General features: G+C 38.8%; 1 protein-coding gene across 5 annotated transcripts in view; it reads right to left on the bottom strand.

Annotated features, from left to right (window-relative positions):
- Nucleotides 1-5,754: 5,754 nt before the first annotated feature.
- The window catches only part of slc20a2 (solute carrier family 20 member 2), a 99,460-nt gene continuing 89,508 nt past the window's right edge, over nt 5,755-15,706 (bottom strand). For 3 of the 5 annotated variants that reach the window (XM_015056160.1, XM_015056159.1, XM_015056161.1), the window contains exons 10-11: nt 14,324-14,408; nt 5,755-8,648 (exon numbers count right to left, since the gene is read on the bottom strand). In XM_015056160.1, the coding sequence (XP_014911646.1) occupies nt 8,484-8,648; nt 14,324-14,408 (250 nt within the window). In that variant the 3' untranslated portion in view covers nt 5,755-8,483. Of the gene's footprint in view, nt 8,649-12,119; nt 12,205-14,323; nt 14,409-15,706 lie in introns of all 5 variants that reach the window. The other 2 variants (XM_015056162.1, XM_015056158.1) reach the window with 2 other exon arrangements.

Raw genomic sequence — 15,706 nt, 5'->3', positions numbered from 1 at the left:
ATATCGACTGTGGGCACTTTGGTTTTGAATTTGCATATCCAGTGTCCATTTATGTACACTACAGCTGTTCTGCACAGAAGCGAAACACACACCTCCGAGGCGAAAGAGACGAAGCGATCTCTTGGTTGTGACCGTTTTCAGGCCTTTTCTAACAGAAGCAACGCGAGCCTTGGTCTCCTCACACGGTTGTTTTCCCTCTCCTCTCTTCGTCTTTCACAGGAGATCAGATGCTTCTTTCCTCCAGCTTCATGTGTTCTGAAATTAATCTCATGAATACAAAGATTTACTCATCATGTGACTTGGAAGGAGAGGATCCCATATTGCTCTTTCCGTCAATCTCTCTACGAGTCCAAAAAGATCTTTGTATGCCTCCACTGCTAAACTGAAGAAATGCAATGTATGTTTTTTGGCTCAGGAGAAGAGCCAAACGACAGGGTAAACCTTTTCAGTTTGGAGGACAATAAAACATTTTTTGGATGGAAACAGACTAACCCAAATCCTGCTGTCTGGTTAATTTGTTTTTTTGTTTTTTTTTGGCTTTTATTTTTTTCCCCAGTTGCCAATTTTCCTGGCGAGCATGTACAGAATAATGGTATAAGAAAAAAAAATAAACACATACCTTCCAGGTCGAGTTCAATCTCATGTAGTCCTGTCATCTGATGCATCAGTTGTGCAACTTTATTTGTGTAGCACATTTCAGCAACAAGGCGGTACAAAGTGCTTTACTTCATAAAAACAAAGTTAAAAAAAAGCAGCTGTCCTTGTTTACAGCTGCTCCCTGTAGTTGCCTTTAAACAATTACATTAACCAGCCATAACTCGCCTAATTCATTGAGAAAAGTAAAAGGTTTTTACCCTATATGTCCTAATAAACTAGGAGAAACTATGTAGTCTAATTTTGTTTCTGCTTATTTGAATGAAAATTAAAAATTGTGCATTTGGGTAAGTTTATTCAATTACAAATTGACTGAGAAAAAAAATGTTTCCTCCCTCAGGTTGTTTCCTTGAAATAACACAGCTGTGTTATTTCTCACAGAAAGATTCACTTACAAAGAAAACAAGTTTTTGGAATGCTATCTGGGGAAATGTCAAAAGCATTGCACACTTTATGAAACACGGTAATGGCCACATATTTGAGCTAGGAACAAAAACAGCCTAGAGGTGCATCTTCAGTTTAATAAAAAGGTCATTTATTCCTGTAATTCAGTTGCTAAAGCAAAACTCATACAGTGCTGTAAAAAGGCACCACTTTTTTGTTGCACATAAATATTTCGGGATTTTAATTTCAACGATAACCAAAGAAGACACAATGCATCAGGGAATTACCCAAAGAGAACCTATCTGACTGCATGAAGTAGGCTAAGCGATCAAAAGCAGCTCATGGCCCGATCTAAAGACATTTGTTGACATTGGTCTGTCTGGAAAAGTTTACAAAGACATTTCTAAGGCTTTGGCACGCCAGAGAACTATTATTAGAGAGAAAGTGGAACCTTCACAGGAGTGTCAAACCTACTAAAATTACTCCAAGAGCGCATTGTAGACTCACCAGAATGTTTTCCAGCAAACCTCCGAGGCCTTCACCGAACAGCTGCAGCCTTACCAAGATTAAATTAGACACACATAGTTACTAATTAGAGGTAAATGTATTGGATTGAAACAGTAAATGGAACCAAATACAAAGGCAAGCCACAATTCAATTTGTTTATAAAGTAATAAAAATGTCCGACGGCTGTTAATACTTTTGCAGTGTGTTAAATTCAACATAAACCGAAGCCGATTTGCTATTGGAAACAAACAAAAAAGACCTCAAAGGTGTTTATCTAGGTTTTAGTTCATTTTCATTAAATCTAAGCTGTAATTTAAAACGGTTGAGTTCTGTAATCGACTCCGGAGCTTTTATAATTTGCAGAAGCCGCATTTTATAAACAGCCAAAAGACTTCCTGTTGTCAATTAGGATGACAAACCACAAACAAATACCTTTTACAAAACAGAAACAACGCCATTATAAAAGCCTTTCAAAGCCCCAGACAGCAGGGGGGTTGTGGTTTCTATTTCTTTTTGGTTACTGATTCAACCGACATGAAATAGGAGCCATTATCCCGTTAAATGTACGCGGTGTCACTTGCTGTGTGCAAGAATTGATCCAGCCTCTTTTTTTTTTCTTTTTTGTCCAAGCATTACTGGAGAGGTTTCTTAAATTAAACCCAGCAGACACAGACACGATGCTGGGAAAGTATGTGCCAACATCTAAATAAGATCAGCCTGAAAAGATGTGGCAGATTCACGCAGCCTTTGTCCATGTCGGTATCCGTAGGAGACGGAGAGAATGCGAAGCAGAGGGGGGGAATGAGAAAACACGACTAAAGTCATGGAAGCATGTTTCACATGGTCTCAATCTATGTTTAATGTTTTTTTTCCCCTCTGACTTTCAGCTTTAATCACGTTTGTTTGAGTAACAGGCACACAATTCTCTAAAAAATACCCCAAAACCTTTAAGAAAAAGTTTCAACCTCTTTAATTAATCAAGATTGCTTAATACAAGATGGTCTCCTATGGTTATAAGGAAGGAAAGTTTCTAAGATGCATCTTTATTTACACAGTTTGTCACTTTCTGCCATCTTTGTACTGCTTTTGTATTGTATGCAGCTGAGGTAAGAGTCTGTTCCCTGACTGAGCTTGATTTCATCTCCAAACAATAATGGGCATTTCACTGAAGAGCTGAACAAAAAACATCTGCAGTAATTGCAGTGAAAATGGTTCTTGAGGCTGTATAGACTCACGAGAACTGAATGCAAATTCATTTGTTTCTACTTCATAAAATGAATCCCCCCACACTATAACAAAGTTTAGGGTTGAAACTTGAACTGTGAAAACAAGCGAACTTAAAGAAAATTACATTTTAAAATCTGTTCTGCACTTATGGTTTTAGTTGGTCAAATTCTCACTGAAAGGCAGAATAACAAAAACAACTCCTCTGTCCATCCCATAATGACATGAAGACCAAGTGACCTGACCTCTTACCTGCATTACTGGTAAGTACTTGGAGAAACAGACACTTCGGCATGCAGACATCACTCCAAAAAATAAAAACACAACTCAGTTGTTTTAGGTATCCTTTGTAATTTTAATTCCCATAATTTAGTTTAAATGACATTTTTTCCACTAAAATTCTTAAATAAAACATTACAGTACAATATATGCAAATCAGAAGAGCATAAGATTTTGTTGTTGTTGAAGCAAGCTACAGTTTATCCTGAATTTCTTTGCATTTTTTTTTCTTCTATTTACCTTTAAAAAGGACTGGACAGTTGAGAAGCAGTAAACAGTAAGAAGACGACACAGAACTGCAAAGCCTGCAGGCCGGCCAAGGAGCACGTTTTATTACAAAAACGACCAGAGAAACAGACGATGGCACGCCATGTTCAGACGAAGGTCTGATTTTTTTTAACCCCTCTTATCTGTAATGAGAGATGGTTCTATACAACCATGAGAGGGCGCTATTACCCCAGTCCTGTGACGAGTTGCACCTTTAACAGCATGTGATGTACATTCAGGGAACGAGAAGAAAATGGCACATTCTGTGTAGTTTCTGTTTATAAAATTATTATAACAATACAACAGAAGCACACGTGCTCCCTAAATGACAATTTAGCCAGTTGCCAAAATGATGCCCCTCTTTATGGTGAGGAAAGTGGCAAACTACGCCATCTATCGGCTGAATTTACTGAACTAGAAAAAAAACAAAAACATTTTTCATTTATAAGATTTCAAGTTTTTTTTCTGTCTTGAGGTTACTTTGTAATGTTTTTGTGCACAGAAAGTTTTGGACCAGATGTCAGATAAATTAATTTATTAACCTTAAAGTTTCAAAAACAATATGCAATGTTTTTTATTTTATTTAAAGTTTAGCTTTTCCTCCCATAGGACTGAGCAATGTGCCCCTTTTTGGCCTATCAGTACGATGAATGCATGGAGAACAAAGAAACCAAGAGAAAGCGAGTTGCACAAGAGGCTTGCACAGCGTGTTGATGTTCACTTGAAACGCCACAAGGTGAGGAGCTAGAATATCAGCCTCCTGCTGTTAAAAAGCAAAACACCATTCAACTCTGAAGTGCCCTCCACACTCAGAAAAAAATTATGTAGAAATAATTTCACTTTTTATTACAGTAGCTTTCAGTTTATATATATGCTACTGCAGTAAAAAAAAAAAAAGTCTAGCATGTCTAGAGGGCGCTATGGAAGCAGCTGAAATGGACGCAAGGGTTAATGCCGAAGTGAGATTTTAATTCCATCTCTGTAAAATGAGATTCTGCTCTGTGTGCTGATTACAGTCGTCTCCCTGCTGAAAGGTCGCGAGGTCAAATCTCAGTCAAAGCATATATGTGTGGAGAATAGCGTGTCTGGCTCTTTTCCCAAATTGAAAGCCATGCATGCTAAGTTAAACTGCCTGCCGTACATTGTGTGCCTGCAAGTCTTGTACGAGATGCATTCAGTAGATGCAAAAATATGAGCAAGCAGGGGTTTTATTTGTTGGTTTTTTTAAAGAGAATTCAGATTAATTATACTGGGAACATTTTCTGCTTTGTACTTTTATATTTTTTCACATGACAAGTTACACTGACTGCTTACGGACAAAAGCAGAGCTTCTTCAAAAGGTGCACTTCTTCCTTACCACTCACAGCAGAAATCAGAAATCATGAGAAAGTGAACATGCCGGCTCCGTGCAGACCTCTGTGCAGCACGGTCTGTGACAGAGTAAAAAGGTCATGAGCTGCAAGGGAGGTCAGCTGCTCAGAAAGCAGGGAGCAAACCCTGAAGGGGAAACTTTTTTTTTTTTGTTTTTTTTTTGCATTTTAGACATGATGTCATAGCAGATCTGTCCTCCTCTGGCAGCTCACAGCCAAAGTCAATGCAGTAGGGAAACAAAATTACAAAGTGTTTTTATCTATAGTTCAAAAATAAAAACGGTCATTTCAAAATCTGATCTACTCGCGATCGACACGTCAATCTACATGCTAGAGGAAGACACTGGGCCTGGTGGGAGTGGGCGCGAGTGCCAAAACAGACGTGGATGGGAATATTTTCCGCCCTTTCTCCCCACTTCAAGCCCACGGCGTCTCCCTCTAAAAGTGCGCAGAAGCTCACCCAGGTTAAAACTCAGATATGGTAGAAAAATATATAGTTTTGATGAGATTTCTCTAGTTATTCTTTTCATCATTGAATTGCACCCACACATGTAGTGTTAACACATTGCAGTAGCAGTGTAAAGTGACAGGGATCATGATCAGCACTACTACAAAAACGACTGAGGAAAAAAGAAAAAAAAAATCAAACACACTTCCTCTCAACGCACTTTGTCTCTAGACACTTCTGGTTATATTCTGTTTTTTTTTTACTTGCACTTAAAAATTCATGGTTAATAGTTTGTCTTTCATTGGCATCATTAGGCAACAGTTTTTTTTTTAAACAGATACTCTACGATATGGTTACAATGTAAACACCACAGTACTGAATTATTTTACCGTTTCTGCACAAAGTAAAACACGTTACAAGGCATGTGGCTACTTAAGCATAGATTTGTTCAAGAAAATTAAAAAAACAAAAAAAAAACAGGAAACACACCACAAAAACAACAAAAACATCCAACAGCTAGCATAGAGTTTGTTCAAACAAAAATAACTTTAGACTTTGTTCATCCACAGGTCACCTAGGTAACCTTGTTTTAAAAGCTGGTGATGATCAGTTTTTATTTTATTTCTAAATCACTTTCACTTTCAGACAAAATGAGATCAAAGGGATGGTTCAGGATTTTAGAAGTGAGGTTCTGTAAACAGATAATAGAAAGCTAAAATCTTTCCTGCAGTAAAAAAAAAAAAAAAGGCGTCTCCATTTAGGTTAAATGCAAACATGTTCATCCAGAGGCCAAAGCTAACTGCTCATATGAGTGACGCCAGTTTTTAAGCCTAAATCTTAAATGTGATTTTGGCAAATGCTATTATGAAATTATTTTGGCGGGCAGATTTACAGCCAGATTCCAGCTCCGTGGAAACCAGATCTTTCTCCCGTCAGTGAACGAAGAGCTACCAGGTCGCAATAACAAAAACACTCCTGGTGGTGTTGAAGTCGTTACCAAGGGAAGTAAATTCAACGTTTCTTCTTACTTTTAGCACGAGGAAGGTACTTAAAATATCAGATTGTATCAATTTAAGAGACAACTTAACAAAGGAACAACATCTCTGACATGACTCAGTTTTTCGGTTTGATCGTAACTCATAACCCGTCATATTTCATAAGAGTAAATTTGCCCAAACAGGGAGTGGAAGCAGAGTCAATGGAATTAACTGGTGGTAAACATCCACTGAAATTAAGATTTCAATGTTTCTATGAACATTAGGAATTAAAACCTCTTAGGAAAAATAAATTAATATGTAATGGTTAAGTTTCAAAATGGCTCGTTTACAAAACTGCCTGAGGATGAAGTAAGGAGACAACCTTTCTTTGCCTTAGAAATAATCTGCACATGAAATGCTGGGATATTTTTAAGAGTTGGGTTGCTAAGACTTCAGAAGTGTGTTTTTGAACCAACTCTGCTCATATTAGCCATTAGCAGTAGCCTCTAATCCCAGTTAATTGCAATTTATATAAAATTAAGATCATAGTAGTACATTTAAGTCAAAGTTTCCAACATCAAAGAATGCCAGTTGAAATCAAAACTGAAATCAAGACTTTGAAAGTTTGGAGGTATCCAACAGCCCTAGGTTCACCATCCAAAATGGCTGCCAGGCTTACTGAACGTGATTGGTGGAGATATTAACCAATGGGACACAGTGCTCCATGATCACCATTTGTAAAACTGTTCCTTCAGAGTTGAAACGCATCAAACAAAGAATTTTGCTGTGATCATTTTTTATTGCTAACAGTTACCATGGATACCACTACCAAACAGTTGTTTTTTTCTGACTTGTAGCTGGAGTGTGATTATGAATTCTGGCTTCAGAGGCAATATCATAACAAAAAAAAAACAAAAAACATAAAAGTTTCCTTCTGCAGGTTAGAAATCAACTGCTTACAAACTTCTAACAAAGCCTCACTTCTTGTAGTCCCTGACCATCTCTTTAAGACAAGATGTCTTATGATATTTAGCGTTATGAGCAGCCTGAAATCCTGCACCAGGCTTTAGGTGAGCCTTCACTCTGACTGTATGGAATCAAGCTGAACCTTTAGCACCGGCGGGCAGAAGACGCCTCTGCACTCCGAACACACTGAGGAGCTATGCTGCTTTTTGCTTTACATGTTTTAGTGTTCGACATGATGCCATTTATCATGTGAAAGTAGGGTTCGGTATGACAGTGACTCAGCTGTATGTATGAAAATAAAGGCATAAGGATAAAGATATGTTATGGGACCTCGTCAGTTTGCGCTCGCACGCCTCAGCTCAGTTTTAGTGTTTTGGCATCTTTCGGCTCTAAATTGGCATGCTGAAATGTTGACTTTGGCATGGATCGACTCTGAGGAGAGCGACCTGTCTTTCCCCACCCAACCTTTCTGGTTCATTTCCTCAAATTGAGCTGTGTCCAATCAAACCACACTTGTTTGTCCCTACTCTGAACCTCAGGCATGAATCATACTTTGTATGATGACGATAAGATGAAGAGCCCCTCCCCCCGCCCCCTCTCTACAACAGTAAAAACAAACCAGGATCCCACTGCCAAACTCCATAAAGGACAGTATTTACAGTACAAATTACATTATAATACATCATTAAAAAATATCAGACTCATCTCTAAAAACATACAGGAGCTCTCCACAAAAATGAAAATCAAATTCTTTAGTAAATTAGGTTTCTATGGTATCATGGAAAATAAAATGTTGCACGACTCTCTTTTACTGAGGCGTCCTTTCCTTTTGGCCCCGGTTGTACATAGCTGGCGTGTTTATAAACTGACATGATGGATGGGTTGGTTAACCACACGCATGTCTTTTCTTATTTTTTTGTGCCAAAGCAAGCTGTAATACAACAGATCACACTCAGTCAGAACGACAATATGTACACTTTTTTTTTTCCTTGTTCGGATATCAGATATGTGCTCACTGGTATGGTTACTTTTTCTTTTTTTTTTGTAATTCTTAATTTATTTTTTTTAATTAAAAGGTAAATTTCCTATTTTTGTATTTACAGCAGACTGAATGATGCATTTCTCCCCAAAAAGAGAATAAATATGAACTGATTGAAACTCAAATGAGTTGAGAGGATTTCCAGACGACAGAGCCAGGCAGCGCGGGAACCAACCCTCCTCACATCCCTCACAGTACAACCAAAGTCCATTTGTAAACCTCTGCAGCTTCCTCAAACTCTTCTCCTCACTCCAGTTCCTGCTCGCCTTCCCTCAACGACACCCACGCTACGATTTCCTTCCAAGTTTCCCCTTCTCTGACTCCCCTCTTCCATTCTCCACCGCTCGCCCTCCCGGCCACGTCCCCCCTCAGACGAAGGGCAGGATGCCGTAGACGAACAGGGCCATGACGGCGGCGCTGAACAGGCCAGCCACCGGCACCGTGACGAACCAGGCCAGGAAGATGTTCCTGAAGAGGCGCCAGTCCACGGCTTTCTGGGAGCGGATCCAGCCCACGGCTACGACCGAGCCCACCTGGACGGCGCCGACGGGGAGAAGAGACAGAAAGACAATCAGCAGCAAAACCGAACGCGTTTGAAGGCTGCAGAGACGGTGAAGAGCTGCAGGGTGTCTTTGCGGTTCTCAGGACTATGTGGCCAGAATATTTTCACTTCCATTAGGAGACATCGCTGTCGTCGCTGTGAAAAAAATTTATTGGCACCTCAGGTAAAGATTTGTAATAAATTCTTCCGCCATCACAGCTGCATATTAAATATCCAGCCTTTTTTGAATATTTATGCAAGTAAGGGGGGAAAAAATGTGATATGTGGCTCACTTATTGGCAACTTCTGGCTACTAGTTTGCACATCTCCCCTTCTGTCAACGGGGCAGCATGTTCCAAAGGTTGGAGCACACAGAGATGGATCTTAGCACGGTCCCTCCAGATCATTCACAGTCCTTTCCTTCTTCCTTCAGCTCACCCTACAACTTTTAAATATGATTTGGATCTGGAAGCTAATTTTGTGTCTACTGAACTTTTATTTAATTCCTGATGTAGCCCATCAGTTTGCAACTCCAGTCTTCTAGTGCCAGTGTTCTGCATCCGCTGGATGTGTCCCTGCTCCAGCACACCTGAATCAAGTAAATGGCTAACCACCAGGTCTTTGCAAAACTTCCTGAGTTTCCAGGTGGCTCCAAGCCTTTAGATTCAGGTGTGTTGGAGCAGGAATGAATTGAAAAGTCGCACACAGAAGATTCACTGCAAAAACACAAAATCTTAAGAGTATTTTTGGTTTGGTTTCTATTGCAAATATGTAAGTAAAGGTGAAATATGACAAAAACTAACGTACAGGTAACATTTCAGCAAGATATAGCAGCTTGTTTTAAGTTTATAATTCCTTAATTTTGATTTGAAAAAAAAATGTACCGTACTAGTTTCACTTATGGGAAACATGTCTAGTTCTAAGCGAAATAATCTGCCACTGGAACTAATACTTTATAAACAATATTAAGGAATCATTCACTTAAAACAAGCTCCTACATCATGCTGAAAAGTCACGTGCAAGTTAGTTTTATGTTATATTAAGTTTACTCAATTTGTAGCTCCAGAAAGTAAATCAAAAATACTATGTGAGATTTTGTATTTTTGTAGTGCAGACCTCTGATTAAGCCATATATTTTGGATGATTACTTTGTTAAATGACCCCATGGCAGCCTCTTTATTCAGCTTACTATTTAAAATCAAAGTTTTTTTTATTCCTATGCAGAACTTGAATGTATCAGGAGGTAACTCAGTCATTGAGTGATGTATTGTAGTACAATTTATTTATGCTTTTTGCACATCTTTCCCAGGGGTGCCAACAAATCGGTCTGTGTAGCTACTAGCTTCTTCAACAACTAAACAGATTGAATGTTACACTTCTTGTGTAATCAGAAGCATTTGACTAGATTTTGTATGCATTTATTTATTTATATCTGCAAACCTGTAAAGGTTCTTATCCTTTAGCATCAGCCTTCTAAAAAAGAAGAGCCTGAGTAAAATTGCTAATGATATCTGAGTTGATAGAGAAGTGACAGAGGTCAGCTGTGAATAGAAGAGCGTGTGCAGCCTGCAGCTCTTCACATTTCAGACTCAAATGTGTGTTAGTAACGGCAAGCCTGGAGGTTATTACCGACTAAACCAAAAAAAATAAATTCCCAAGTGAAAGTCTGACACGAGCAGGTTTAGCTTGTGAAACACACTCAGTGTCAGACTTTCACTTGGGAATTTTTTTTATTTACCTTTAAATAGCAGGAACCCAGTTCAGTTGGAAGAAAAAATACGATTTCAGACACGTTTGAGAATCATGTGCAGTGACTTGGTGTCAGTCAGAGCAGCAGGTAACGCCGTGCCCGCCTGCTCGCATTCAGCCAGAGAAATGCGAGACGCCGAGCGCACTCTGATCTCTGCCGACCTCACCCAACACATTTAAATTGGTCCACTTTTGTAGTCAAAAGGTCAGACGGACAAACAGTGAGCAACGCTAAGACCTGGAGGTTCGTATGGGAGATTCTTGTCAAATTGTTTGTCACCAACATGAACCCCAATACTCCAAGAAGCAGTAAAAAAAAAAATTGTTTTTAGATCATTTGCATGCAGTAACCTCAGTCTTAGTGTCGCCTCCCCACAGATCCTCTGAAACAGCAAAGTCACTGGACATGATTATCTTATATTGACTCACACCAAGGACTGGGCATCAATTTAGCCTCAACAAGAAGAGAAAAGCCCGATCTAAGAAAAAGATCAGTCGGACCCGACGCAAGTTAATGAAACCCAATCAATGCCCATAAATCCTCTCCTTCAGACAAACTGAACCACTGGAGATGCACGGATATGAAGTTAATTTATTGCCAAAGATTTGAAGGACACTAAGAAATCTCAGTTTCACTCTCTCTGTTTAAAATAACAAAATGGCTTTAAATCCAATCAATTTACAAATTAGAATTTAGTTTTTTAGATGGCATTTCACCAAAAACATCTGTACATCTCCAGACCGAATCATTTGAAAATGACAATTACCACAATCATAAACCTCTAACCATCATTGGATTTAGCATCTTGGCAAAGCAGCAGATTATCCAAAATTTTAGGGAAGAAACGCGATAGGGTTGTATGTGAGAAATGGAGATAAGGAATGGTGCTGATGGTGATAATAGTGATATTTAGACAAACTGATCATCAGTAACCGGACACCAGTTTTGAGTCTCCTGCAGTTTCCCCTCAGGGAATTCAAGCTTCAGGATATGGACACCCAAAGGTGCCAAATTCAATAACTCAACTACTAAATAACTGGGGAACATTGATCTAGATAACTATAGGCAGAAAATCTGTACAATACAGAATTGTCTCAAAGAAATATTCATGCTAAAGATGTACCATTTCACAACAGTTTCAGTATGCAGATTATTTGAAGCTTTTATGACTGAAATCCAAAAGTGCCATCATTCAAAAACCGAATAAATGATTAACTACTGGTATGGAATCAAAAATAAATTCATATGTAGATAAGTAAATAAAAATTAGAGATAATTCAATATGAAGGCCAATTATTATTATATTATATTATTATATTATATCATTATATAATAATATAATATATATATTATTATATTTTTTTCAAAAAAAAAAAAGCAACATATTTTCATTAACTGAAGTTTAAATATGGCATTAAACTCTTATAATTTCAGGGTGAAAATAAAAATTTGTTAAGGTAGGCTAGACTACAAATACTTTTAAGAGTAACAACTTAATCCCCAACATCAAACCAAGTACAATCTCTGATGTTGCAAAGTTCCCTTTAAGAAAATGTGGAAATTTAGTTGCTGGAAGAAAACTGCAGGAGAGATCAAAACTTCAGCTTCATTAGTTGTGATTGATTTCAGTGATCAACAGCTAGAGATGAAGCGCTGAGGAAGAGCTCTCGTGGTGGAGGCTCCTCACAGCTTCACCACCAAGGACTCCAGTACCTTGCAGTGGGTGGAGCTTATTGGGATGCCCACATTTGATGCAACAAGCACTGTTAGCGCACTCATTACTTCAATGCAAAATCCGCTGTGAAGACACATGAGTGGAGAGACAGAAAGATGAAGAGGGAGAGGTAAAAATAGTGGAAAACAAAGTGTGACGGGTGGGGTCGGGTAGGAGGACGCCGGCCGGTGGTGGGGGACGGTGGAGGGGAAGTCGGCTTACGACCGAACACAGGAGGGTGGGGACCCACGCGCCAAACCAATCCAGTGTTGAGTGGGCAGCATTATGAGAGCTGGTGCAAATGAAACAGAGTAATGTAGGTGTGGAGGAGGGAGGAGGGAGCAGGGAGCAGGGATCAGGCAGGACTGGGTCTGGATCGGTCCGCCTCGCCTTCCAGTCTGGATCTGGTGTTCCTGAAAAGAGCAGGGGAGAGGAGCTGCACACTGAGGCCCAGGGCTGTCCGAGAACGGCTGGATGGGGCAAAACGCCCGGTAGGCTTCTGCTCTAACCGGACGGTAAAATCTGGACTTTAAAAGGAAAAGTTGATAAAGGCGTGGCTGCAGATGAAATAGCTCTGACAATCATTTGAAATGATAAAGCTGAAGTTTTTTTTTTTAAGTGTATATTACAGAGACATTTGTGTCTAAATAATGGCAAAGCAAAACTTAATTTTAAAAGGTTGTTTAAAAAATAAACTACATTGAAGGCAAGAATATTTCCTTCAAAAACAGAATGAAAGAGTGGTCATTATTACACCAAAATGATGAATTTATGACCAGATTTTATGGTTTTTCCAACACTTTTAATTTTATATGAAAATAATGATTTTTAAAAATTTGCTTTTTTATTTACCTGAGAAAAAAAAAATAAATAAAAAATCTTTTTAAAAAAAATAATCTTTTCTCTTTTGTGGGTTGTATTTGATACATTATGCTTTTGTGATTATGTAATTATCATAAGCAAAAATATATCGTATGTAAACCCCAAACTGTTTCTAAAACCTTTTAGAAATTGAATGTATTATATAATTTTGTGAGTGTCACAGTTTTTTGATCAATTGCTTAGTCATGATGAGAAAAAAAAACTCAACTGCTTATAAACTAGTTAGCTCCTGTAGCCCAGCTAAGACTGCTAGCACAGAACCAGTTTCACTAAACAACAGCCTGTTGTTTTTCATGGTGGAAACACAATTACAATCACTTCTATAAGCAGTTCTCACCAATTTATTTCATGCAAATAGAATCAATTTGTGGGCATACAGGCTTACCACAGGTCGGGAAATTGATTGGGCTGGACGATACAAAAATGTAGTGCATAAAAAGGTTTCATGTCAGTCAATATCTATAATTATCGAATAGCTTTTTGTTTTAAATATACGAAATGATGTCAAACCGGTGAAGTGATCTTTCCTGCTTAATCCACAGCTTCCTTTCAGGCTGTCAAACTCATTTTCTCTTGTCACTCAAAGCCGTTATTTTTTATTTAAGGGTAATGAGGCATGCTGGTGAAACCTGAAACTGCTGCTGCACATGTTACCCAACAGGCTGTTGCTAGGCAACCAAAGAGTGAGTGAGTTAGTTGATGCCGCCCACCTTGTTTACCTCGCCTACATCCCCCAGAATGCTATGCGGTTTTAGAGCGGAGTTCAGTGAAATTATTGAAAATTTGATCCGACATCATATATCAATATTGATCACATGTCTATCGCGATACATATTGTTTTTCCTTCATTGCTCGACCCTAGAGGTGTGAACTGAAATTTGCTTACCCAGCTTCAACAGTTAATGCTGAGGAGTTTATGTACATGACACAGCAGGAATTAAAATACTCCAAAAAAATCTACCAAATCTCAGTCTGTTTTCTCTTCTTTTTTTTTTTTTTTTTTTTATTAATAAATTTGTCATATTTGATCTCTATTGTAGTCTTTCCATGTTTAGAGATGAGCTCAATCAAAAATATTTTCAGTTAAAAAAAAAAAAAAGATTGTCAAAGCCTTCAAAAAATTGCCATAAATCAGAAAATTTTAACGACAATAAATTCAAATGTTAGAATTCAGCAAGTTTTAGAGGATTTACTTTCTGTCTTCAGGGATAATCTAAGGCCTGGCACTCTGGGAGAAAGTGTGAGCTCCCCTCTTCCCTGGAGGGACCTTAAGGGGTCAAGAGGTCAGTCTGAGGGAGTGGGAGGGGCCACTCAGTCATACCTTGCAGTGTGTGGTACTGACAGGGATTCCGATATTTGAAGCGAACACGACTGTGAGTGCAGAGGCCAGTTCAATAGTGAACCCACTGTGGAAGGAGGGAGGGGAGACATTCTTCACTGTAATGACTTGGATGGAGCTGCTGGAGGCACCGCCTCCCCAGCATCCACATCTCCATGCACATTTCAACAGCTCTTAGATGTTTACACATCACAGTCAAACAATAACAATCAAACTGTAATTACTAAAGCCCTTCATTAGACAGCCACACACAAAGAGTAGAGCACTTCTGTGAGGTCCTGAGTGTTTGCTGGTAATTTCAGGTATGGTGGCAGGTGATCACAGACATGTGTGACTCTGAAGAGCCTAATGCTTACAAGAAGATATAATTTCTCCAGAAATCACTCCCCGTTTCCAGGGAGCTTTGGCTCTAGAACAACGCATGAACTGAAAGAGAAAATCGTTAATGCATTCACAGAAAACACGCAAAATTGATGTGCATGTGTCGGAAAATTACAGAATTAAAATTACAGAGCACAAAGGCAGCAGCTTGAAACTAGATGATTCCTTTTGTACTACTTCTATTATTGATATTTGCTAAATAAAAAGCGGCAACACTGAAGCAAATTTCTGGGTGGGTTTCATTTAGCTGCAGAGATATAATCGTTAAAATGTCATTCCAGTCGCTGGTCACGAACAGCAGGGCTAATCTGTATCCCAGCAGGGCTCCAATGATTTCACCAAAGGTACTCTTGACCAAAGCTTCAATCCCTCTGTAAACGGGAACTGCTTCAGGTAAAACATTAATGTTTCAGAGGCTATTTGAGTCGCTGATGGGGCTTTAGTCCAGATATATTCCTAAGCGTTCTGTGAATGTAAAATGGCATAAAAATGGAATATTGTTGCAGTCTCTTTCAGTAAGACATTATTATCTGCATAATGTGCACCTAATATTCCCCTGAATCTCACCTAGAATCCTACTGGGGAATCTAATCTCTGAAGACTGGTTTTCTTTAACAATCAAAGTGAGCTGGTAGAGTTCAGGCATTGCAGCAAGCAGAAGACATAGATGTTAGTCCTTGGCAGTAGTCAAAGCATTTTTAACAAATCAACTTTGCTGAATGTTACTCTAAATAGGTAGACAACTACTGATGGAAATTTCGTATGGAAATTTCCTGACAAATTTTATTGTTAATTAGTCAATTATGATTTGACATTTGTCAATCTTGTGTCAGAAAAACTGATAAGCTTGACTACTGAGATTGGCAAATACGATTCTCTAACTTGAGGTTGAACTGACCGACTGATCTGGCTGTATGAAGACCTGGTTGCTTCAAACTGCTGAAAACTCAAACAGCACAAGCAACATCTGCACCAATCTGATCA

Source organism: Poecilia latipinna, unplaced genomic scaffold (assembly GCF_001443285.1).
Source record: "Poecilia latipinna isolate Pla-1442-1.1 unplaced genomic scaffold, P_latipinna-1.0 Scaffold1361, whole genome shotgun sequence".
NCBI classification, from domain to species: Eukaryota; Metazoa; Chordata; class Actinopteri; order Cyprinodontiformes; family Poeciliidae; genus Poecilia; species Poecilia latipinna.
The sequence above is the reverse complement of the archived record's forward strand: the minus strand, read 5'-3'. Positions and strand labels throughout refer to the sequence as shown.